We start from the raw sequence: 21088 nt of genomic DNA on the forward strand, positions 1-21088 counted from the left end.
ACCTGCCGCGGACTGAGCTGAGCCCCACGGACCCGCTCGCCCCCGTGCCCGGCCCTACGGATCCCGTCCCGGCAGCGGCCTCGGCCGTGCCCCGCGCCCCCCCTCCCGGTGCGGGCGGGTTCCCGTGCGGGTGCCCGCGGCTCGGGGCGGCGCGTGACCGGCTGCCGCTGCCGCCGCCGCCGCCCGCTCCGCCGCAGAGCCCGGCCCGCCCGCACCGGCACCGGCACCGGCAGGTCAGCGCGGGGGGCTGTGGCTCCCGGGGCACCAGTTCTGGGGCCGCCAGTGCTGCGGCGGGCGGCGGGAGGGGGCTGGCGGCACCGCGGCCCGCGCACCGGGCACCGAGCGGTGGAGCCGGCCCGGCGCGCTGCGGGTGGGGTCGGCGGGATGCGGCGGCCGCACCGGCCCCGCTGTGGACCCACACCGGCCGCGGCCCGACTCCGCGGCGCAGCCCCGCCGGTAACCCGCACCGTGCCGCGGGGCCACCGCCGCAGCACCCTGACGGTCCCGGCCTCGTTCCCGGCGGGTCTGAGCCGTGTGTGCGGCGGCAGCGCGGGGCACCGGGCCGAGCATCCCCGCCGGGATGCGGCCGGGACGCGCCAAGGTGAACGGTGCGCGGCGGAGCGGGGCCGCCAGCGGCGGGGACATCGGGCGAGGACACTGGGGATGGAGAACCGGGGAGGGGACATCGAGAGGGGCGCCAGGACTGAGCACTGGGGAGGGGACATTAAGGATGGAGCACTAGGAAAGGAACACCGTGGATGTTGGGGGTCAGGACCACTAAGCACCAAGGACCACCCACACCAGAGACACCAGGATGGGGAACACCAGTGGACATTGGGAATGAGGCCACTGGGGACGGGGACAGCTGGGAACAGAGCCCAGGGCTACCTGGGAAGGGACAGCCAAGCCACTGTCTCTCTCCCTGGGCAGTGGGTGGCCAAGGGCACGGCACCATCACGGCCAGATGCACGAGTTACCTGGGCAGCTGCCACGGATCCTGGCTCACCAAATCCCCATTCCCACAGGGTCGACTCGGTACTCACCATGGCTGCAGCACAGTTCGTCACCTGGGGGATGCTCCTGGCCACCGGAGTCCCTGCCAAGGCCCAGGGGGTGCTGCCAGCAGGGCTGTCCTTGGGCAGGGACCCCTTGCACAGCCCTGCCTGGGGACAGCAGTGGCCAGGCCCATCCCCCACCTGGGAGGCATCGGGGGAGCCGAGTGGTGCCGGGGCCCCAAGGAGTGAGCGCTGGGGGGTCAAGCACCCCGTGCACTGGTCCTTGCCGCTGCAGGCAGGGGATGGCACCAGGGCACCCCTGGAGATGGAAACCACTATGACAGGCGCTGATACCAAGGTCTGGAGGGATGGCAGCACAGTCACGGCTGTGACAGAGGAGTCGCTCATTGCCTGGCAAGGGCACGAAGCTGAAGGCCAGGACAGCTCCCTGCCCCACGACTCTGCGCTGGGTACACCGGGCCCTGAGGTGCCCATGGACACAGGGGCAGACTCTCCAGGGCCACCCTGGGCAGGGCAGGGCCTCTCCCTGTCCAGGCACAGCGTCTCCAAGACAGTCGGCACCCCCAGCCCTCAGCCAACCGTATCCACCACTGCCCTGGACCCCACGCTGGCGGCGGGCATGAGGACAGCAGATGCCCACACAGCGGGACACACAGTGGCAGAGGGACACATAGCGGTCCCGGGCCTCTCTCAGGATGCACAACTCACTTCAGCCAGCAGCCAGTCGGTCCCGCTGGGCACAGCCCTTGTCTCTGATCCCACAGGCACGGGGCCAGACTGGGGTCTCCATGCCAGTCCTGGCTCTGTGCAGCTGGTGGGCCGCTGGGGGGACACGGGAGGGCCCCCCAGCCCCTCCCCGGCTCTGCCCAGCTCTGCCCCACAGCTGCGCCACACTGCCCAGTCCTGGAGGCTGGCTGAGCCCTGGACTCGAGCGCTCCCGTCCCACCAGCGCAGCACCCGGAGAGCTCCACTCAGCCACGCCACCACCAGCCCCGGCGATGCGGGCCCCCGGACAGACCCTGGGACTACGGAGCAGCGGGGACCCCAGCCCGTCCCAGGGTCTGTCCTCAGCACCGGCCCTGCGCCACCTCCCGCCTCCAGCACCCCCGGTGCCGCGAGCAGAGGTAGGAGCCAGCGCAATGCGGGGGGACCCCTTGGCGGGGACCAAGCCCCCGCAGGTGTCACCGCCCTGCTCTGCTCTCTCTCGCAGGGCTGCTGCCTGAGGAGGACGTCGGCTCCCCGCAGCAGGTCCGGGGCGCCGTGGGCCCTGTGAGCGTCCCAAATGCCACCAAAACGACCTCACAGCCAACGGCACATCTCACCACGGGGACGCTCGGGACAAGGCACCCAGGTGATACAGGGCTGCGCCATCTGCAGATGCTGCGGGAGTCCGCCCCTGGGGCATCGGGGCTGGCGCGGGAGATGGCAGCTATCTTGGGCTGCCCAGCCGGGACACAGTGACACCTTCAATCAGGATTGCCACCTGACAACGGCCCTAATCTACTCCTGCCCGCAGGGATTAGCGCTAAATGCTCGGTGGGTGGGGGTTTCCCCAAGGGGATGGGGGACGTGACCGGGGTTATGCCACCCCTTGTACTGCGCGTCCTGAGAGAAAACCCCGGGAGGCGCCGGTGGGCATAGCCCCAGCCAGCACAGGACATCCCCCGCTGCAGTGCTGGGGTGCCACATTTGATGCAGCCCAGTGCGGGGTGCAGGTGTGGGCCGAGTGCCCCCAAGCTCCCCAGTTGCCCCTGACTGTCCTCCTCCTTCCTACCTGCAGACACGCCGGGGACGCAGACCCCAGCCCCCAGCACTGCGACCCCCTCGGCCACGTGGCGACGGGCAGGGATGACACCTCAGCCAGTCCCCCGAGATCCATCATCGCCGCAGCCACAATCCACAGTCCGTGCCCCACCGGCGCTGGGGGCCAACGAGACCGGGCTGCGCTGGGCCGAGCTGCAGCACCAGCTGGGTTTCTCCTGGGAGGCTCACGTCTATGGAGGGGCTGCCGTCTTCCTGCTGCTGGCACTGGGCTGCCTGGCCGGCTTGGCGGGGACAGCCATCCTGCGGCCCCCACACCTTCTCCACGTTGTGGGGGCCCACGGGCTGCTGCTGGCCGCCTGCCTGCTGCGGGCCACTTTCCTGCTGCTGGATCCCTATGGGGCACGGGGCCGTCTGCCCACTCCGGCCCTGCTGCTGCTCAACACAGCCCCTTTCCCCCTGCTGCTCGCCGCCTTTGCCCTCCTGCTCCAGCGGCTGCAGCGCCTGGCCCAGCTTCAGCTGCTGCCATCCCGGCTGCGGGGGCTGCCAGCGCTGGGGGCTGTTGCGGCCCTGCAGAGTGCGGTGATGGGGGCCGCCGACCTGCTGCCGCCTCGGCTGGGCCTCACCGCCGCGCTGGGGCTGCAGGCGCTGGGCTGCGTGGCGGGGGCTCTGCTGCTGCTGGCGGGGCTCTGGGGGTGCTGGCGGGTGCTGCGGGCGCCCTGCGAGGGGCCGGGGCCGCAGCCGGGGCCGCGGGCGCTTCTGGCGGCAGCGGTGGCGGGGCTGCCGGTCTGCGGGCTGCAGCTCTTCAGCGCTGTGTGGCTGCGAGGAGTCCTGGGGCCGCACGGGCGCTTCTCCCGGCCCAGCTGGGCGGCACAGCTCTGGCTGCGGATCGGCGAGCTGGGCACGGCCCTGGCGCTGCTGGCGGCCGCCGCCGAGCCTGTGTACCGCCGGTGCCGCCGCCGGAGCCCCGCCGGCCACTCCTGCTGGGCCAAGGCACTGCGGTACTTCTGCGCTGGCCGCAAAGCTGAAGCACCCGAATACCCCAACAACTGCTACGACTGGGCCGGTGGCAGCACCGGTGGCACCGGTGCGGAGCGGACACCCACCAACGACATCTCCAAGAACCTCATCCGCAACCCGGCGGAGCAGCTGCCCCTGCGGGCTCTGAAGGACAGCAACGAGGTCTGGGCAGCTGGCACCGGGATGCCGGGGCTCAGCCCCAAGTGCCCCAACGTGTTGGCCGCCCGCTCCTGCGCCGCCTTTGAGCAGGGCTCGTCCCCCTCCCTGGGGGAGCTGATCTTCCGCCCGCCGTCCCCCATCGACCTCCGCCGCAGCATCGACCAGGCGCTCTGCCGCCGCCACCTCCTGCACGATGGCCTCTTCGGCCGGCCCCGCCGCGGCTCCGGCTCCTCACTGCACGGCTCCCCAGCCCCTGACAAGACCCCCAGCTTGGGGCGCATGGTGCGCTGCAGCTCGCTCACGGAGCTGCCCGGCCCCCGCCAGCCCCACGGGACCATCACTGTCACTGTCACCGCCTCAGCCAGCTCGCTGGAGAGCAGCTCACTGAAGATCAGCTGGAACCCCTGGCGCCACGGGCTGTCCTCGCCCGACAGCCTGCCCCTGGACGAGGCGCCCAGCCGGGCCCCTCTCCTGGTGCCCGCTGGAGCACCTGGCTGGGAGCGCGAGGGTCCCCGCGCCTTCCCAGCCCTTGGCAAGGCTGTGGATTCCCGCAGCCTCTCCAGCGACACCATTGAGCTCTGAGCCCGGACAGGCAGAGACTGGGGGCGCAGGAGGACGATAAGCCTACTGTGAGGGTGTGGGGGTCTGATCCTGCGCCCCTGTAGGACCGGGCAGGGGCAGTTCCATTTGTGCCAAACAAGAGAAATAAAGAGTTTATGCTGGGAGGAGATGGTCCTGTTGGCATGTGAAAGCCGTGGTGGGCAGCAGCACCCCCAGTCCCCACCATTTCCCACCCTGAGCAGCCAAGCTGGGTGTGCAGAGCTTTATTTCCTGAGATATGGACACACGGACAGATGGGCACACCCCGACGGACAAACCACGGACAAATGCAACGGCCACACTCATGCATCCAGCAGGGCCCCCTCACCAGCATAGCACCCTGCCAGTGGCGAGGGGCCCCTGGCCCCCAGCCTGGGAGGGGAGAGGGGCTCTGCCCAGGGATGGGGGGGGGCAGCTCTCCCAGCCACACAGCTCAGGGCATGGGGGGACCCAGCCCCCTACTCTCCCACAGAGAATGGCCTCATGGGAGGGAAGTCTTACAGGGCCAGGAGCCCCAGCCTGGGGGCAGATAGAAGGTTCCCTCCCTCACCTGCCCCTCCACCCCCTCACCTGTCACAATGCCAGGCCTCTCTTCCAGAGCACAAGGAGCTGGGGGCAGCATGCTGTGCCCCCATACGATGCTGCACTGCCTGGCATCACCCCTCCAGCCAGAGGGGGGCTGTGTGAGAGCCCCCAGGATCAGGTACTCCTGGCTCATTCTGCAGGGACAGGGAAAACAAGACCCTATGCTAAGGGGGGGGCTGGGAGACACATGCAGGGCACAGCATCATCTACAGGATGCAGGCTTGGCAGCCAGCCCTGCTTGGGAGAGGCCCTGAACCCCAAGCTGAGTCTGCCCCTCTGCTTGTGCCCAGCAGCTCCAGAGCTATCTGCCCTTCATGAAGCCATCGAGGACACGGTCACTGCGGTCAGAGAGCCAGTAGCCGGCCATGGCGGCCACGGCGCCAATGAAGATGGCGGTGAAGACCATGTCGCCCTTGGCAGCCAGCGTGGCGAGGGCACAGATCATCACACCAAAGAACATCTGCTGCAGCACCACCACCTCGTCATCAGTCACGTCATCAAAGAAGCCCTTCTCTGGGGCATCTGCATGGACAACACTCGTGGGAGGGCACAGCTGACCAGCAAGAGCCCCCCACCATGTCCCACACCCCCTGCCCAATGTCTCCCTGCATTGCATTAGGCCATACCAGGGGGCTTGTCCTCAACGCACTGCCCGTCTCGGCGGATGTGGCCTTGGGCACAGACGCACCGGTAGCTGCCCTCTGTGTTCTCACACACCTCCTGCACCCCTGTGCACACTGGCTCCTCTTCACTGGCACACTCATCCACATCTGGGGGGGAGCCAGGGCTCAGGCAGGGCTTGGGCAGTGAAGAGGGGGCAGTATGGCCCCCCAGTTCGTAGGAGGCACTCACCCAAGCACTTGGCTCCATCCCGCCAGTAGCCCTTGTTGCATTTCTTGCAGCGAGCCGGCCCGGCGCCCATGCAGCCGATGCAAGCCGTGGAGCAGTCTGCCTCAGGGAAAGGAGCCAGGGTTGCTGCCAGAGCTCCTTCCCAGCCCAGCCAGGGTTGGCCCCAAGCAGGGAAGAGCCACCTGCACGAAAACCCCCCACCTCCCCCTGACCTCGGCACTCGTAGGAGCCCTCAGTGTTGACGCAGTACTGGTTGGCTCGGCAATGCGCCATCTCTGTGCCACACTCATCTATATCTGCAGGAGAGATGGGGACGGCCCTGCTGAGCCTCAGCTCCGGGGACACAGCCCCCATGGCCCTGAGCTCATCCCTGGCCTTCACTCACCAATGCAGCGGTGCTCATGCAGCACCCAGCCCCTCTTGCAGCGAAGGCAGCTGGAGTCCTCGGGACCCGTGCAGCGCCCGCACGCCTGGTAGCACTCTGCGGGCAGGGAGGGACACGTGGACACAGGCAGGGGGGAGCTGCCGGTGCCCAGGCTGGACAGCACCGGTAGAGCCCCCACTTACCAGCACACACGAGGTGGCTCTTGTTCCGCGAGGCCTCATAGTAGCCATCACCGCACTCGGCACAGAAGGGGCCACCGTAGCCCGGGCTGCAGACGCAGAGGCCGGTGCCGCGGCGTGTGCCGTCACCATCGCATCGCCCATTGCCACTGCAGGGCTGCCGGGGCCCACCAGCACAGGCTGCACGGGGAGAGACCAGCCGGCTGGCAGCCGGGACAGAGGGCAGCAGCCAGGGGAGCCCTGCCAGCCCCACCAGCACCCCGCTCATCCCACAGTTACTCACACCGGCAGTCCGGGCCGTAGGTGCCGGGCGGGCAGCAAAGCATCAGCCTGTCCACACACAGCCATTGGAAAAAGTCAGGGTGCTGCTGCTGCCTGGGGAGGGGAAGATACAGCATTCAGCCCCCCGCCATCTGCCTGTGCCCCTTGCCATGCCCATCCCTGTCCCCAGACTCACTCATGGAACCACCACTGCTCCACGTGCTCCTCACTCCGCTCCAGCAGTTGGTGACAGGCAAAGTCCGAGGGGGCACAGACACCCTCCAGCACCTCCAGCAGACGGGTCTCACTGCAGGGACGCAAGCCAGTGTAGGGTATGACGTCTGGAGGAGCTGGGCTCCCCCAGACCCTCACTGGGGTCACTTACCTGTGCTGGTACTTGGACAGCTTCTCCTCCTCCCAGGCTGTGTTACCCCCACCAAAGCCCTCATGCTCTGTCCGCTCCAGGCCCTGGGTGCATGGAGGAGCGGCAGTGCAGGTACGGAACCCCCCATAACCTCTCCATCCGTAGGGTTCCACGAGACACATCACCTCCAGGGACCTGCCACCCTCTCACCTCCCCAGAGCCCAGTCATTTTGCCCCGGGAATGCTGTAGGAGTGCCTCCACTTCACCACTGTCCCCTGCCAACCACCGCTCTATCGGGCCCTGTCACCACCCTTATCCCCCTGGCCTGGGATGCCTCTGGGACCCCCAACCACATCACCCCACCCAGGACCCCCTTTTCCCCCGCTCACTGTCACCTCCAGGCCGTGTCCCCTGTGTCTGCCACCCGTGGGCCCCTCCCGTCACTGTCCCCTCGACCCCAGGTCCCCCCCGAAGCAGCGGCTGTGTCAACCCACACCCCTCGGCGCCATTACCCCCCGTGTGCCCCCTCGCCGCGGCCTCCATCATTCCTGTACCCCCCCTCCGCGCACCCTGATGAAGCTGTCGGCGAGGCCGCGGCAGGCTCGGCACGGCTCGGCCCCGTCTCGGTGGGGGTCGGGGTCGGCGTGAACGGCGAGCAGGACCCCCCCGAGGAGGGCGGCCCCCAGGAGGGCGGCCCCCAGCCCGGGCCCCCTGCGCCGGGGCGACCGCGGCAGCAGCGGCAGCGGCCCCATCGTCCGCCCGCCCCGCCCGCACCACGTGGGCCGCGCCCGCTGACTCAGCGCCCGCCGCCCCCGCCAATGGCCGCGCGCCGCTGCCGCCGGCCCCCCGCTCCCAGCCAATCCGCGCCGCGCCCCGGGCCCGCCCACCCGCGCCTTAAAGGGGCCGCGGCAAAGGCCCGGGGCGGGGGTAGCGCGGACGGGCTGCAGGCGGTGGCCCCGCACGGAGCGGGGCCGGCTGCCCGGAGCGCACCGCACCGGCCCGGTTCTCGCCTGGCCTCTAAACATTCCCCCCCCACACACTTCCAGCTAAACCAGGTGGCTTCACCTTCACCCCCTCCACTCAAGCTGGTACAGTTCCCTCTCACTGTACCCGAATTTGCCCAGTTTCCCCTCATCTCACCCTAAACTGGTCCAATTTGTTCTCACACTTTCCCCCAAACTGTCCCAGTTGCCAATCATCCCTCAATGAGCTGGTCCAGTTCCCCATCACCACCCCAAATTGGTCGACTTCCCCATTCACCCTCCAACCAAAAAACCCCCTTCCCCTTCACGCCCCAAACAGCCCAGCCCCCTTCCTGTCCCCACCCCCCTATACCTCCCCATCATCCCTCTCCATGCCATCCGAGTTCACCCCATTACCCCCTCCCAACCCATCCCAGTCCCTGATGGACTCAGAGCTGGACTCACACTCAGCAAAAGCACTGTCACCCCTTTATTCTCCTACTGCCCGCTGCAGCGCCTCGGCCACCGCCGCCACGTATGGCTCTGGACACCAGCCCCTCTGCCGAGCTGGGCCTGCCAGTGCCTGCAAGAACCCCTCCATCTCGCTGGGCAGTGCAAAGGCAGGGGCTGCCCGCAGCGCTGGGGGCACTGCCGGCACCAAGGCCTCCAGCCGGGCCACCACGTAGATCCCATTGGCCACCGCCAACACTGGCATGGCACAGGACAGAGCCGCCGCAAACACCTCGCAGGGTGCCACAGAGGGGACATCATCAGGGTCAGGGTTGTGCCGGGGCCCAAGGCTGCTTTCAGCAGCCCTGGACTCTGGCACAACCCTGGCCCTGGCATCCCACTGCTGTGCAGCAGCCACAGCTGCCGGAGAGAGGAGGAGGATGATGGTGTCGCTGTCACGCAGTGCCCGGTGGTGCTGGGCGTGCAGCCAGGGCAGTGGTCCCAAAGCTGCTACCCCACTGCCACCCCCGGGTGCTGCCACCACCGTCAGCCCCAGTGAGTGCAGAGCTGCCATCAGGGCACACGCTGCCCGCTCCGCCACCGGCTCTGCCGCGTGCAGCAGCAGTGCCCGCCGGCCTTGCAGCAGACCTGAGGGGGAGATCATCAGTGCCCGGATCCCTCTAGGCACCCTGTACCCACCCTGTGATGGGAGCCGTGTTGGGAAGCACCCACGATGGGGGAGACCGTCCCCTGCTTCTGTCACCCAAGCTCTGCAGCACCCCCTGTACCCAAGCTAAAGAACAGCCACGATGGGAAGCAGCTGAGACCACCACTGACGTGAGTCCCTCACTCCCCTTGCCGAACCCTTTACCTACCCGAAGGGACAGACATGGTGGGAGGCAGGTTGCAATCTGACCCCTCCCTCCCCCCATAGGGTTCTCACCCTCTTCTCTGTTTCCCTACACCCCTACCTACCCTATCAGGCAGGCAACATGAACTAATCTGGGTGGGGAGCTCCTCACTCTGTCCTCTGACCCCTCTGGGATAGGCATAGACTGCCCACTCCCCGCGAGGCCCCAGGCTCAACCCACACTCACCCTTGGAGCCATAGCCAGCCCTCAGGGATTTCAGCCATCCTGCAGGGAGGAGAGGCAGTGAGGTCTCAGGAGGGGTCCCAGGCCAGGCACAGCCCCCAGAAGTGCACCACTGACCTTTCATGTCCTCCTTCTTCAACAAGAGCAGCAGTAGGAGACAGGTGGTTCCCAGTAGCACTCCCATCCACACCAGTGCCCAGTGGGTACGCAGGTCTGCAGGGCAGGATCTGCATCCACCAAGAGCTCCCAGCACCCAACAAAGGTCTCCAGTGGCTCCACAGGAGGCCCTCCCTCACCCTCCCTCCCTCAGCCCTTCCCTCCCTCAGCCCTCTATTATCCCTCTCTCCCCAACCGTGGCTGTCAGCACTCACACTTGTGCAGGGGACAGGCCCAGAGCGCAACCCCAGTTCTGTTTGATGGGTGCCACAGCTGTGGGGGACACAGGGACATGTCAGACACTGCCCAGTCCCTGCCCACTGCCCACTGGCTGCTCACACTGACCTGCTGGCACTGCCCCACTGCCACGTCCTGCTGCAGATCCTGCTCCAGCAGCCCAGGGTGCCCTGCTCCCTGCAACAACACAGCAGGTCAGACAGCAGTGCCACCACTGCTGGACACAGGGGTCCCTGTGCCACCAGTGCCACTGCAGCCAGGACATGGGGTCCCTTCCTCTTTACCCTGCTGGTGAAGCTGGCAAGGGGTGTGCAGGCACCCCGCTCCACGGCACACAGTGAGGAATTCCCCCCATGCTCCAGCAGCAGGAGGTCATCGGGGCGGCCGGGCAGCGCTCCTGGGAATGTGCCAGGAGGTGGGTAGGTGGCGAGGGGAGGCCAAGGAGGGGTCCCCCCCAGCTGGACCCACAGGCTGCCACTACCCTCCCACCCCAGCAGTACTCACGGTCCCGCAGGCATTGGGTCAGCCGGACCTGCCCACCGCTCCACACCTGTCCCAGAGAGTGGATTAATAGTGCTTGGGGGTGATGTGGGGCTGCCCATGGGGCAGCTGTGGGGCAGAGTGGTGTCCTACCTGCACGCAGAGGTTGGGGTGTGGCCGCAGCCCTCCAAACTCCTGGGGTCCCTGTGAGTGCAAGGGATGCTCCATAACTGTCACCACCATCCTTCACAAAGCCCCCAGTGCCCCACAGAGCCCCACTCACCTTTCCCCCGGCAGGCTGCTGCAGGCCAGGGAGGGGTTGGCAGGGCCCAGAGGGCACTGGCTGCCAGCAGGGCACCAGCTCAGCCAGGAGGTCGCAGGGGGCTGAGAGGGAGCAGGTCAGCACCTGCCCCTCAACGTGCAGGACCAGCCGGCTCTGCGCCCACAATCGCTCCCAGGCCTCAGCATCTGCAGCGGCACCAGGAGGAGTGTCACTCCATGTGGTGTCCCCTCAAATCCCCCTGTGTCCCAGCCCCCTAAAGCCCAGCCTCAGAGTGAAGGTACCATGAGAGAAGGGGCACAGGGTGGCCCGTAGTGGGTCCTGGGTTTCTGGCCAGACCTGGGAGTGGGGAGAAAGACAAGAAAAGTATTCATGCTGTGGCCGTGACCTGGCCGGCCCCCTTGGGATGCCAGAGGGAGATATATGGAGCTTGGAGCCCCTCTTTAGTGGCCACTTATCCTGCCACCCCCACAGTGCCCGGTTGGATGCCCACCTGCAGGCAGAGGCAGGGCAGCACCTCATCCGCAGGCAGGATATAGTTCATGGGACTGCTCTGCTACCAGCAACCAGATGTGGGTCACCCCATGGCAAATTGCCACCAGCAGGGTCACCCAGGGGGATCTCATCCAAGGGGACCCTCTCCCAGCACACTGCCTATAACAGACACAGCTTCTCGGGAACGGGGAGGAGGGCAGAGACCACAGAACAGAGAGGGTGGGGGGGCAGGGAATGGGGTGCATACTCACCATGGTCACCACACGCCCCGGCCCACTGGTGCCTTGACTATGGTTGTGGTAGAGCCAGAGTGTGTAGCTGTGCCCTTCTGCAGCCCCCTCCACCTCCACAACCACCTCCTTCTGCCCCGGGGAGACCCGCAGCCTGGGCACTGTATGAGAGGCAGCTCAGGTCACCCAGCTCCTGGCACTGCCCGCCCAGCACCATGGCATGGGGCACAGCACCCCCAGGGTCACTCTCGCCCCTGGTATCCACTGCCCAGCTCTCCCCAGGGGATGCAAACCGAGGGGGGGGTGACGCCAGCACCTACCTTGGCACTGGGGTACAGCAGCCTGTGCTGCGGGCCACGAACAGTCTGTGGGGACAGCGAATCAGTGGGTACAGGGGCTGGGGCCACTGCAGGGGACCTGCCTGGGCTTACCTGGCACCCGCTGCTGCTGGCTCAGCCTCTGCCGGCCCCATGAGTTCATGTACGCCGAGATGTGGAGTTCGGAGCCCAGCGGCGCCTCGAAGCACTGGAAGATTACCCAACCCTGGGCAGGAAAACCACCACCCCACTGCGGTGAGGCACCGGCACCGCCAGCACCCACCTCCCTGGGGCACGGGAACAGGACCCCCATGCCACAGAGATGTGCTGATGCTGGCGCCCACATCCCCAGTGCCCAGGGACTGACAATGTTGGGACACCCATGCCCGGTGCCCCACATCTACGTACCACGGTTCGGCCGCGCAATGTGGGGCCCAAGGGTGCCCAGACCTCCACGGCCACACAGCGGGATGAGGCGTACGCGTGCCCAGAGAGCAGCAGCAGCCCAGTAACGTTGGGCTGGGATGGGCTGGCCCCAGCCGCTGGTGACCACTGTCCCCCATCACCGCTATCCTCTGTCCCAGAGGTGCCCGGCTGCGCGGAGAGGCGAGACTCGGTGGCGGTGGTGGTGGCAGGTGGCAAGGCCAGGCGCACGCGTGCCTCCAGGCAGGGCACACAGGCCATGGGCTCGGTGCAGCGCAGTGCCGGCTCCAGCCGCAGACGAGCCAGGGCCAGCTCGTGCCGGGGCCCCGGGGGCTCTGTCCCGCACAGCACATCGGTGTCTGGGGGGACAGAGAGGGCAGCACGGGGGTGGAGTCCCCATGCCCCGGGAGGGGTGGGGGCCATGGCATGGTGATGGCACTTACCCAAGAGGCGGCAGGTGAGGCCCTGGGGGAGGCAGGGGTGAGGCCGGTGGTGGTGCCAGCTGCCCGACGCCTGTGCGCTGGTGACACCAACCCACCTGGGAGCAGGCCAGGGTGTCGCGGGGGTCCCCACGGCCACCCGCCGACCCCACCACCAGCACCACCAGCAGGAGCTGCCCCAGTGCGTGCATGGTGGGGCCGGGGCCTCGGGGCGCCCCGGCCCCACGCTGGCTACTCCCCACCAGCCCCTCTCCTGGCTCCACGGGCCCCACCGCCGCCAACGGCTCCAGCTTCCTGCTCTGATCCCGGACACCCGGGTCCTTGCGTGGCGTCAGCAACCGCCCTGGGGTGGGGCCTCCTGTTCCCGCACAGACCTCGGAGGGCTCCGTGTCCCGCCACCATTGGGGACGGCTTGGGGCCCCACAGAGACGAGCTGGCTCCATGGCACGGGCACGGTGCCAGGCTGGCCCCAGGCAGCCCCAGCGGTTGTGGGACATGGTGTGGCAACCGTGCTGGTGCAGGCTGTGCCCAGCCGAGTGTGTCCTCTTGCCCCTCCGTGCTGCAGAGGAGCACTGGACAGCCCCTAATCCTCCAGAAAAACCAACAAATCCCCCCCCCGTACACCAGAGAGACAACAGGGCAGGTTGACACCTTTATTGCTTCCCCCCCATATCAAGTCCTGCTGGCAATGTCGAGGCAAAGAGCAGGGCCAGGCTGTGCTCAGCACCGGCCTCTCTAGCCACCTGTGCCTGGGCAGGGAAGGAAGCCTCCCCATCTCTCAGCTTCTTCCTGCACCATCCCAACTCCTCGCTTGGCTGCAGCATCCAAAGGGGCTTCTATGAGCTCTCCTCTGGAGCAGGTCCCTGTATGGGAATAAAGCTGCCCCTGCTTGGGACAGCATCTCTGCTCCTGGCCACAGATGACAGCTGGATGCTCACTCCGGCCCCAGCAGTACACTGCATGACTGAGGCCAGTCCTGCTTGGACCCCCGCAGCCCCTCCCAGGACACCCATGGATGCCCCTCCTGTCGCTGCAGTGGGCACATGCTCACCTGAGCCCTGCCTTTTCCTGGCAGAACCCCTGCCCTCACCGGGGGGCTGCGTCCAGCCCTGCACCCCCTGCAGCCATGCCCAGCTCAGGCTCAGCCTGGGCACTCAGGTGCCAGAAGCTGCACCGGGGGGCCGGGGTGGGGGACTGCCTTCCCTAGCCCCCACCTCCAGCAGCCGATGCAGGAGGCCCCCTGCCCTGCCCCAACGGCAGTGGCGAGGGGCCGGGGGGCTGCCCCGCAGGGCTCCCAGCAGACCGGGCAGCTGTCGGGGCAGGCGGTAGGTGGGCAGTGGCCGAAGGGGGCGGGGGACATCGCGGGGGCTGCAGAGCCGGCTGAAGTATGCCAGGACCCACCCGCCGCCGCGGCCCGCCGCCCCCAGCTCCCCATGCAGGCAGGCCATGGCTGCCCCAAAAATGTCATGGGCATCCCCGGGCGTCCCGTCGGCGATCCCGACCTGCCACTGATGAAAGAGCCGGGCACTGCCCCGGCTCCAGAGGAGGAGGACAGTGCCACGCTGGCGGCCCACACGGCCCCGCTGGGCATAGAGCCAAGGCAGGGCACCCGCCTGACCCAAGCCACCTGCTTCCCACAGGTCCAGGCGCACGTCGCAGCCCAGCCCTGTGCGCAGCCGCTGGGCCAGGGCACACACCAGCCCCAGGTGCTCCTCTGAGTCTGGCGAGTACAGCAGCAGCACGGGGCGCCTGCCAGGGACACCTGCAGGGTGGAGGGGACAGCAGTGACATCTCAGCTCCGTGTCCTACTGGCATCCCCTGGCATCCAACGGCATCTGCCATCCACCACCCTGGGACCCCCTGTAGCCCAGGAACTGGCAGCCCCTGGCACTCCAGCCCCTCTTGTCGTCCCTCCTGCAGCCCCCTTGGGTGCTCCTCACCATCATTTGGCCTCCAGGCACCACGGCAGTTGAGGAGCAGCACAGTCACCACCAGTCCCAGTGCCAGCACCAGCCCCAGCAGCCCGAAGTGCCTGTGGGAGACTGGGAGAGGGGCAGTAAAGGGGCTGTCTGCCCATTTCCACTGCCCCAAGTCCCCTCCAGGACCCTCTCTCACCATCAGGACAGAGCAGCTGCTTCCGAGCAAAATGCACGTCCGAGCGCCACACCTGGGGAAGGGGATGGGTAAGAGAGGGACCATGTTGGGTCCCCCATAGCACAGATGACTGCACAAAGGTCACCTTACCAGCACACAGCTGCCCAGGACCTGCACTGGCAGCAGCAGCGCCAACTCCCCTGGAGCAGAGCCCTCTGCCTGCAAAGTACAAAGGCAGGGTCAGTGCAGGTCTGTACTCACCACGTCCCCCCCAGCCCTGCACCACTCACCTGTGTGACAGTGTAGAGTGGGGCCTCGGGTTCACACTGCCCACCCTGGCGCTGGCACAGGGCTGCACTGAAGGCTGCAGGGATGCGGGAGGTGAGGTGCAGGTGCAGCTGGAACCCCCGGACACTCACTGAGACATTCCAGGCAGTCTCTGCGGCCATCAGAGAGAGACGGGAGGTTGCAGGATGCCCAATGGGGTGAGGGGTGCAAGGGAGCCCAGGGCAGGGCTGTGCTTAGCCCAGGGCTGCCTCATGCCCATAGGACTTACCTGGCTGGTGGGGACACTCCACATGGCTGCTGTTCTTGTAGGAGAACTGAGGGGAGGTAGGATCAACAAAGGGCAGGGTGAGCTGCCCTCATCCACCACAGCCCCCCAGCCCCTTCTGAGATGATGCCCACCCACCCACAGGGACTTACTCGGAAGCAGAGCTCGGGGTGCACGTCCACCTTGTCCAGTATGTACACCTGGAACAAATGGAGAGTGTGTCACAGTTACCATCTCTGACCCACACAGCCCACAGGCACCCCAGTGCCCACCCACTGCCCTATAGGGACCCTGAGATCCAGTGGATGCCTCAGCCAGTGACATGGTCCCACATCTTGTGACACTTCAAGATCAGGAGCCCTCACCTGCTCATCCTCACTAGCTGTGGAATTGGGGATGTCGTGACAGGGTGCAGCCTCATCTGCTGCCTCCCTCCAGCAGAGGGTGGCCTGTGGGTGCAGGGGGCAGCTGGCACTCAGCACCATCGCCATCTGGTCCTTGCTGCTGGTGCTGTAGTCATGAAAGCGCACCGAGGACCACAGCTCGGGGCCATCTGTGGGGCACCACATCAGCGGGGTGAGGAGACAGTGAGGGACACCCTTGGGATGCAGCTCCCCTCCCCACAGGCACCAGACACTCACAGGCATCTGGCCGGTCACGGAAAGGGCAGTGCTTGCTCCGTGGGCTGTCATGGTGGGAGTAGGAGGCCTGGGGCAGCAGAGCATGGTGGTCAGAGCAGGATATGCCCCCACCCCTTATGCAAGGGCAGAGGAAGGGGCTCTGGTGGCTGTGGGGGAGGGCAACCCACCTCAATGCACAGGCAGGGCACCAGAAACTCATACGGCAGTGAGATGTGGTGGCCTCCTGGCACCAGCACCTGCAACACGGAGAGAGCATCAGCTGGCAGGAATTGTCTCCCTCAGTCTGGGATGGGGGTGTCAGGGGGCAGAGCCATTACCTGCTGGTGGAAGGGCCGGGGCAGCTCCTCACACTCCAGGGCCAGCTGGTGGCACAGCCGCACCATGAGGGCAGGACCCGCGGGCACCCACACCTCAATAGCCCGAACCTCAGGGACCCAAGCATGGGTAAAGACAGGCCCTGCAGAGCAGGCAAGGGGTCAGCTGGTACCGGTGTCCCCCCAGGACACCTCCCAACCCCTTCAGTCTCACCGGGTGGCTCAGCGGTGACCATATGGCTGCAGCTTAGGGCCAAGCCCCGATCTGGGATGGTGCGAAGGGAGACGAGGACTTGCCGCCCGCTCTCTGCCGGGAAGCAGTCGAACTGCACCTGCCACTGCGGGGAGCAGGGCGTCAGCGGGGGGACTCCGGGCCTTGGTGTGCCCCGCTCCACTGCCGGCCGCAGACTCACCGTTGAGCTGCCCAACACCCGGCGTCGCTGCCAAACCTGCAGCCAGCCAGCGCGGTTGGAGTCCAGCTCCAGGAAGGTGAGCTGCAGTCCCCGGACACCGCCGAGCTCTGCGAGAAACCGGCGTGGGGTGCTGACATGGGTGGGGGAACTGGCTGTGTGTCCCCTGCCGCGGGGATGCCCGGCCTCGCCAACCCCGCCCGTACCTGAGGTGGGGAGGGCCAGGCGCACCCGCAGGCAGGGCTGGCAGGGCTGCGCGGGAAGGCACAGCCGGGCAGGGCTCAGCGACAGGGCGGGCGGCTCCAGCGGCGGCACGGGGCGGGTAGGGCGGCGGCAGCGGGGGCGGCTCAGCGTCCTGTCGGCTGCAGGGGGAGAGCAGACGGGGGGCGGCCGTGCGCCGGGAGTCCCGCAGGCAGTAGGAGCCCCGGGGACTGGGAGTGCTTGGAAGGGGGGGAGCCCCGGGGAGGTGTAGTCGGAAGGGAGTTGCCCCGGGGATCCAGAGTCCTGACAAATAGGGAGCCTCGGTGATTCGGAGTCCTCGGAAGCGGGAATCCTTGGGGTTCGGGAGTGCTCGGAAACAGGGAGCTCCGGGGATCCAGAGTCTTTGGAAGCGGGGAGCCCCAGGAGCCAGGAAGTTTCGGGGATCGGGAGTCCTCGGAAGCGGGGAGCCCGGTGCCCCGGAAACCTGGAGCGCCCCGCCCCCGCCCCCCCATCCTCCAGGACGCAGTAGCCGCGGGCAGGGGAAGCCCCCCCATCCCGCCGCACCCTGGAGCCGGTATCGCCGGGCAGGAGCAGCCCCGCGCTGACAGCCCTGCCCCGCCGCTACTCACCGGTGGCCCGGCACTCCTGCAAGCAAAGAGACGGGGGTGAGCGCGGCGCCGCCCGCCTCCCACCTTCCCACCCGCCACTTCCCTTCCCCGGCACTCACGAAGTTGGCGGAGACCCGGAGGCGGGTCACGGCGGCCCCTGTCCTGGACGGTGGCAGCAGCAGCAGCACGGCGGCAGCGGCGAGCAGCACCGGGCGCCCCATGGCCGAGCGCCGCCGCTCCCCGCCCCGCCCCGGGCCGGCCCCGCCGCATTCCTCCACCGGCACGTGCGGCCCCGCCGGCCCCCCCCTCGCCAGGCGGCGCTTCCTGCGGCGCAGACACGCGTGGGAGAGCGGACGGTGCTTTATTTCCATAGAGCAACACGCGGAGGAAGGGGCACGCACCCCAGGGACCCTCCACGGCCCCAGCCCTCGGGGGTCTCCCCCTTGCATGCGAGCTCGGGGCCGTGGTGTGGCTCAGACACCCACCCCGTGGTCCCCGAGGATCCCCCACCCACCGGAGCTGCGCCAGCGCTGCCCCACAGGACTGAACTGCAGAGCTTCAGCACCTCACGGAGCCCACCTATCCCCACTCATTTCTTCTTCTTCTCCTGCGTGCTAGTGAACCAGGAGTCCAGCAGCTTCTTGCTGTAGTAGAGTTGCCAGCCATGCACCTGCGCGGCCACCACCACCACCAGGTACATGACAGAGACGGCCGAGAAGCCGAAGATGAAGCGGTAAGCTTTGCCGTGGCGGTACAGCTGCTGTGCCATGGGGAACATCTCCATGGCCCCGTAGATGAGGGGAGCTATGGAGAAGAGGCCGGTGCTGATCATGGAGAGTACCAGGTAGCTGATGTTGTTGCGGGGGAAGGACAGGAGGCCCAGGAGGGAGGGCAGGATGCTGAGCAGGTAGGGATACTCCCACTGGTAGGGCATGGCCACCTGGTCGTGGGGCAGCAGCTTGAGGTGCCCCACGACCATCTGGGCCAGGAGCAGCAGCCAGATGACCACATGCGTGTAGATCAGCTTCTTGATCTCCGACTTGAGGGTCACGCTGGAGAGAGAGTGTGGGGGCCATCAGGGCCAGTTGGGGTCGCGTGTCGCCCCCCCGGAATCCCGGGAAAGGGGACACCTACCTCATCTGGTAGTGCGAAGCCACGCGCTCCCGGTGCTGGAAGTCGCTGCCATCGGTGCCGGCGGCGCGGGGACCCCCGCGGGAAGCCATGGCGCTGTCCTGGGGAGACACAGCGTCAGGCGGGGCCGCCCTCCCTGCCCGCCTCCCCAGCGCAGCCCCGGCACAAGCCCCCGGGGCCTCCCCTCAACAGCGACAGCCCCGGGGCTCCCTCCCCGTGACCGCCCGGCCCTCCGGGACATCCCCGCCGTGACCCCCCCGGGGGTGACACCCCCGGCCCGCCGCTCCCCTCCGTGCCGCACCTGCGGGCGGGACCCTCTGCCCGCGCTTCCGCTGCTCTATGGCCGCGGCCGCCGGCTCCGGATGCCGGGGGCACCGCTCGGCGCAGGCGCGGCGGTGCCGCCATGGCGGGGACGGGGAGCGCCGCTGCCGCCGCCGCCGCCGCGCGCGGGCTGGCGCGCCCGGGACCGGGAGCGCGCGCCGCGGGGTCAGCGGGGCGCGGGGGCGGGGGGGGTGTGTACATGGGGTGCGTTTATCTGTGGGGTGCGTGTGTACATGGGGGGCACCCCATGGGTGTGCTGGCACCTGGAGATGCACACGCGTGGGGGCTGGTGGGAGCCCACTGGGGGCGCGCACGCGTGGGTACAGAGGGGTTATGAAGTTGGGGTTATGGGGGGCTTGTGGGACTGGGGACGTACCTGTGGGGTTCACCTGCAGATGTGTGAGCACAGAGGGGCTGCGGAAGCATGAGGGTGCGGAGACGCGTGGAGAAGAGGGCGGACAGTGGTGGCTGAGATTTATGGACACGCAGAGTGGGGTGCAGGGTAGGTGCTGAGGGAAGTCCCACCTGTGTCCCCCTGCAGGTGGCGGCGGCTGCTGGGCCCCAAGGAGACGCTGAGGCTGTTGGAGGGCTCTGTGGTGCACCGGGAAGGTACCTGCGTCAGGGGAGAATGGGGGCAGGGGAGACAATGAGGGAAGTCCATCCTGACCAGACTTCCCCTCACTAGGAGCCCTGTTGGCACTGAGCAAGCCCCCCGGCCTCCCCATTCTGGGTGAGTACAGGACAGCAATAGGGGGTCTGCAGGGGTGGGGGTGCCTGTGTGGGGGGCTCAGCAGGTGCTGACTGCCAGCATCTCCCCAGGGCGTCCTGGGGACCTGAGCCTGGAGGCACTGCTGCCGGCACTGAGACGACGCCTGGGCCTCGCTGCTGAGCTCCACGTGGTGAAGGCTCCTGCCAGGTGTGGTAGGAATTTCCAGCATGGAGGTCCTGGGGTGGAGCTAGGGCTGCCTTTCCCCTTCCAGGTCTCAAGCAGCCATGTCCCACAGGGAGTATTCTGGCCTTGTCCTCCTGTCCAGCTGCTACCACACCACTAAGAAGCTCCAACAGTTCTTCACCAGTGCTCGTTGTAGAGACCAGTACCCTGCCACATATCGGTGAGTCCTTGGGACCCTGCCATGCTGGCATGGAAGTCCTGTCCCCTTCTCACCACCTTACCCTGCAGTGCCATCACCGTGGGAGTACCGGCAGAGGTGGAGGGTGAAATCTCCACTGGGCTGTGCTGGCAGCAGCAGGGGGACAGAGCCATGGTAAGGGGGTGCTGGTGGGCTGGGGGGCACGGGGGTACCCCAGGGAGTGCTGAGGGCTGTGCTCTGCAGGTGGTGCCGGTCCGAGCCCCAGGACGCCGCAGCCTGGCCAGGAAGGATGTGAAGAGCACCCTGACACGCTACCGGGTGCTGAGTGCTGCAGGGGGCTGTGCCCTCCTCCAGCTCCAGCCCAGGACGGGTGAGCGGCCCCCCAACACCTCCGCCACCGCAGGCATGCTTCCTGACCCCTGCAGTCTCACCTTCTCCCTGTTCCTGCCCAGCCTTCCCAGAACAGCTCCAGGTGCACCTGACACTGCTGCTGTGCCCGGCCCTGGGCGACCATAAGAACTCTTCCCGCGTGGGCAGGGTGCTGGGAGTGCCCTTCTTTCTGAGCCTCGAGACTGCCCCGACCCGCACACAGGTACATGGTCAGGGTGGGATGGGTGGGACATCAGCACAGCCCTCAGTGATCCCACTGAGCTGCCCACTCACATTGCAGGTACTGGACGAGGAGTTGCTGTCCCGGCTGCGGCTTTCTCCACGACAGCTCCATCACCTCCCACTCCACATCCACCTGCAGGAGCTAGTGCTGCCCGAGGGCCCCCTCTGTGCCCCCCCACCACCCTACTTCCTGCACACTCTGCGCTCTCTGGGGCTGCCTGAGCATTAGGAGCCCATGTGCTGCAGGGGGACACCCACTCCACCCTTCTACTCTCTGCCACCCCATTAAAATCCCCCCCTGCTGCCTGGGTGGTCCAGCACTCGGTTCCTTTCTTGGCACACAGAGGATACATTTCTCCTGACTGTCC

The 21088-nt window shown here is 67.4% G+C and overlaps 6 protein-coding genes across 11 annotated transcripts; 2 read left to right on the forward strand and 4 right to left on the reverse strand.

The window, feature by feature from the left end:
- The first annotated feature begins 157 nt into the window (after nt 1-157).
- Nucleotides 158-4699, forward strand: PRRT3 (proline rich transmembrane protein 3). Its single transcript, XM_053954012.1, has 4 exons — nt 158-233; nt 1026-2140; nt 2227-2367; nt 2797-4699. Exons 2-4 carry the CDS (start codon nt 1045-1047, stop codon nt 4536-4538), a joined length of 2979 nt encoding a protein of 992 aa, XP_053809987.1. The 5' UTR covers nt 158-233; nt 1026-1044; the 3' UTR covers nt 4539-4699.
- Nucleotides 4700-4764: 65 nt separating this feature from the next.
- Nucleotides 4765-7946, reverse strand: CRELD1 (cysteine rich with EGF like domains 1). 2 transcript variants are annotated; one of them, XM_053954014.1, is made up of 10 exons: nt 7750-7946; nt 7201-7283; nt 7012-7122; nt 6838-6929; nt 6558-6734; nt 6376-6471; nt 6203-6286; nt 5994-6089; nt 5768-5911; nt 4765-5275 (listed from the first exon to the last, which is right to left on the reverse strand). In XM_053954014.1, the coding sequence occupies exons 1-10, from the start codon at nt 7930-7932 to the stop codon at nt 5271-5273; spliced, it is 1071 nt and encodes a 356-aa protein (XP_053809989.1). In that variant the 5' UTR covers nt 7933-7946; the 3' UTR covers nt 4765-5270. The 2 variants fall into 2 exon arrangements, with proteins under 2 accessions (XP_053809989.1, XP_053809988.1); XM_053954013.1 differs by having other exon boundaries at nt 4765-5663.
- A 673-nt stretch (nt 7947-8619) lies between these two features.
- IL17RC (interleukin 17 receptor C) lies at nt 8620-13256 on the reverse strand. Its single transcript, XM_053953688.1, is given in 19 exon segments — nt 8620-9240; nt 9690-9728; nt 9804-9899; nt 10058-10115; nt 10188-10256; nt 10364-10476; nt 10584-10629; nt 10713-10763; nt 10843-11027; nt 11124-11178; nt 11333-11395; nt 11586-11725; nt 11885-11929; nt 11996-12107; nt 12290-12663; nt 12748-12769; nt 12843-13148; nt 13151-13213; nt 13215-13256. Coding segments are annotated over 19 exon segments (2472 nt in total). The 5' UTR covers nt 13242-13256; the 3' UTR covers nt 8620-8632.
- Nucleotides 13257-13342: 86 nt separating this feature from the next.
- IL17RE (interleukin 17 receptor E) lies at nt 13343-18014 on the reverse strand. Of its 5 annotated transcripts, XM_053953687.1 has the most exons (16): nt 17685-18014; nt 17587-17602; nt 16963-17118; nt 16760-16866; nt 16561-16684; nt 16350-16489; nt 16200-16268; nt 16033-16099; nt 15757-15944; nt 15544-15591; nt 15395-15440; nt 15129-15277; nt 14989-15057; nt 14860-14911; nt 14685-14786; nt 13343-14506 (listed from the first exon to the last, which is right to left on the reverse strand). In XM_053953687.1, the coding sequence occupies exons 1-16, from the start codon at nt 18012-18014 to the stop codon at nt 13899-13901; spliced, it is 2271 nt and encodes a 756-aa protein (XP_053809662.1). In that variant the 3' UTR covers nt 13343-13898. The 5 variants fall into 5 exon arrangements, with proteins under 5 accessions (XP_053809662.1, XP_053809661.1, XP_053809660.1 ...); XM_053953686.1 differs by having other exon boundaries at nt 16561-17118; XM_053953685.1 differs by having other exon boundaries at nt 16033-16268; nt 16350-16866.
- JAGN1 (jagunal homolog 1) lies at nt 17910-19077 on the reverse strand. Its single transcript, XM_053953690.1, has 3 exons — nt 18998-19077; nt 18700-18797; nt 17910-18617 (listed from the first exon to the last, which is right to left on the reverse strand). The coding sequence occupies exons 2-3, from the start codon at nt 18786-18788 to the stop codon at nt 18155-18157; spliced, it is 552 nt and encodes a 183-aa protein (XP_053809665.1). The 5' UTR covers nt 18789-18797; nt 18998-19077; the 3' UTR covers nt 17910-18154.
- On the forward strand, nt 19004-21040 carry RPUSD3 (RNA pseudouridine synthase D3). The gene is made up of 9 exons (XM_053953689.1): nt 19004-19182; nt 19559-19626; nt 19703-19747; nt 19837-19933; nt 20022-20129; nt 20198-20282; nt 20352-20478; nt 20561-20700; nt 20779-21040. The coding sequence occupies exons 1-9, from the start codon at nt 19100-19102 to the stop codon at nt 20947-20949; spliced, it is 924 nt and encodes a 307-aa protein (XP_053809664.1). The 5' UTR covers nt 19004-19099; the 3' UTR covers nt 20950-21040.
- Nucleotides 21041-21088: the final 48 nt, after the last annotated feature.

This window comes from Vidua chalybeata, chromosome 12, assembly GCF_026979565.1.
Source record: "Vidua chalybeata isolate OUT-0048 chromosome 12, bVidCha1 merged haplotype, whole genome shotgun sequence".
Taxonomy (NCBI): Eukaryota; Metazoa; Chordata; class Aves; order Passeriformes; family Viduidae; genus Vidua; species Vidua chalybeata.

Coding starts and splice junctions, on each gene's coding strand:
- PRRT3 (XM_053954012.1), top strand. CDS start 1,045: ATGGCTGCAGCACAGTTCGTCACCTGGGGGATGCTCCTGGCCACCGGA. Junction 2,141..2,226: donor CCCCGGTGCCGCGAGCAGAG/GTAGGAGCCAGC, acceptor TCTCTCTCGCAG/GGCTGCTGCCTGAGGAGGAC. Junction 2,368..2,796: donor GCTCGGGACAAGGCACCCAG/GTGATACAGGGC, acceptor TCCTACCTGCAG/ACACGCCGGGGACGCAGACC.
- CRELD1 (XM_053954013.1), bottom strand. CDS start 7,932: ATGGGGCCGCTGCCGCTGCTGCCGCGGTCGCCCCGGCGCAGGGGGCCC. Junction 7,284..7,749: donor TCGCCGACAGCTTCATCAGG/GTGCGCGGAGGG, acceptor CCATGCACCCAG/GGCCTGGAGCGGACAGAGCA. Junction 5,664..5,767: donor CGTTGAGGACAAGCCCCCTG/GTATGGCCTAAT, acceptor TTGTCCATGCAG/ATGCCCCAGAGAAGGGCTTC.
- IL17RE (XM_053953683.1), bottom strand. CDS start 18,014: ATGCAAGGGGGAGACCCCCGAGGGCTGGGGCCGTGGAGGGTCCCTGGG. Junction 15,592..15,756: donor CAGCTAGTGAGGATGAGCAG/GTGAGGGCTCCT, acceptor CATTTGTTCCAG/GTGTACATACTGGACAAGGT. Junction 14,912..14,988: donor TCCTGGGCAGCTGTGTGCTG/GTAAGGTGACCT, acceptor CCCCTTCCCCAG/GTGTGGCGCTCGGACGTGCA.
- JAGN1 (XM_053953690.1), bottom strand. CDS start 18,788: ATGGCTTCCCGCGGGGGTCCCCGCGCCGCCGGCACCGATGGCAGCGAC. Junction 18,618..18,699: donor GCTTCGCACTACCAGATGAG/GTAGGTGTCCCC, acceptor CTCTCTCTCCAG/CGTGACCCTCAAGTCGGAGA.
- RPUSD3 (XM_053953689.1), top strand. CDS start 19,100: ATGGCGGGGACGGGGAGCGCCGCTGCCGCCGCCGCCGCCGCGCGCGGG. Junction 19,627..19,702: donor CTCTGTGGTGCACCGGGAAG/GTACCTGCGTCA, acceptor TCCCCTCACTAG/GAGCCCTGTTGGCACTGAGC. Junction 20,479..20,560: donor CCAGCTCCAGCCCAGGACGG/GTGAGCGGCCCC, acceptor GTTCCTGCCCAG/CCTTCCCAGAACAGCTCCAG.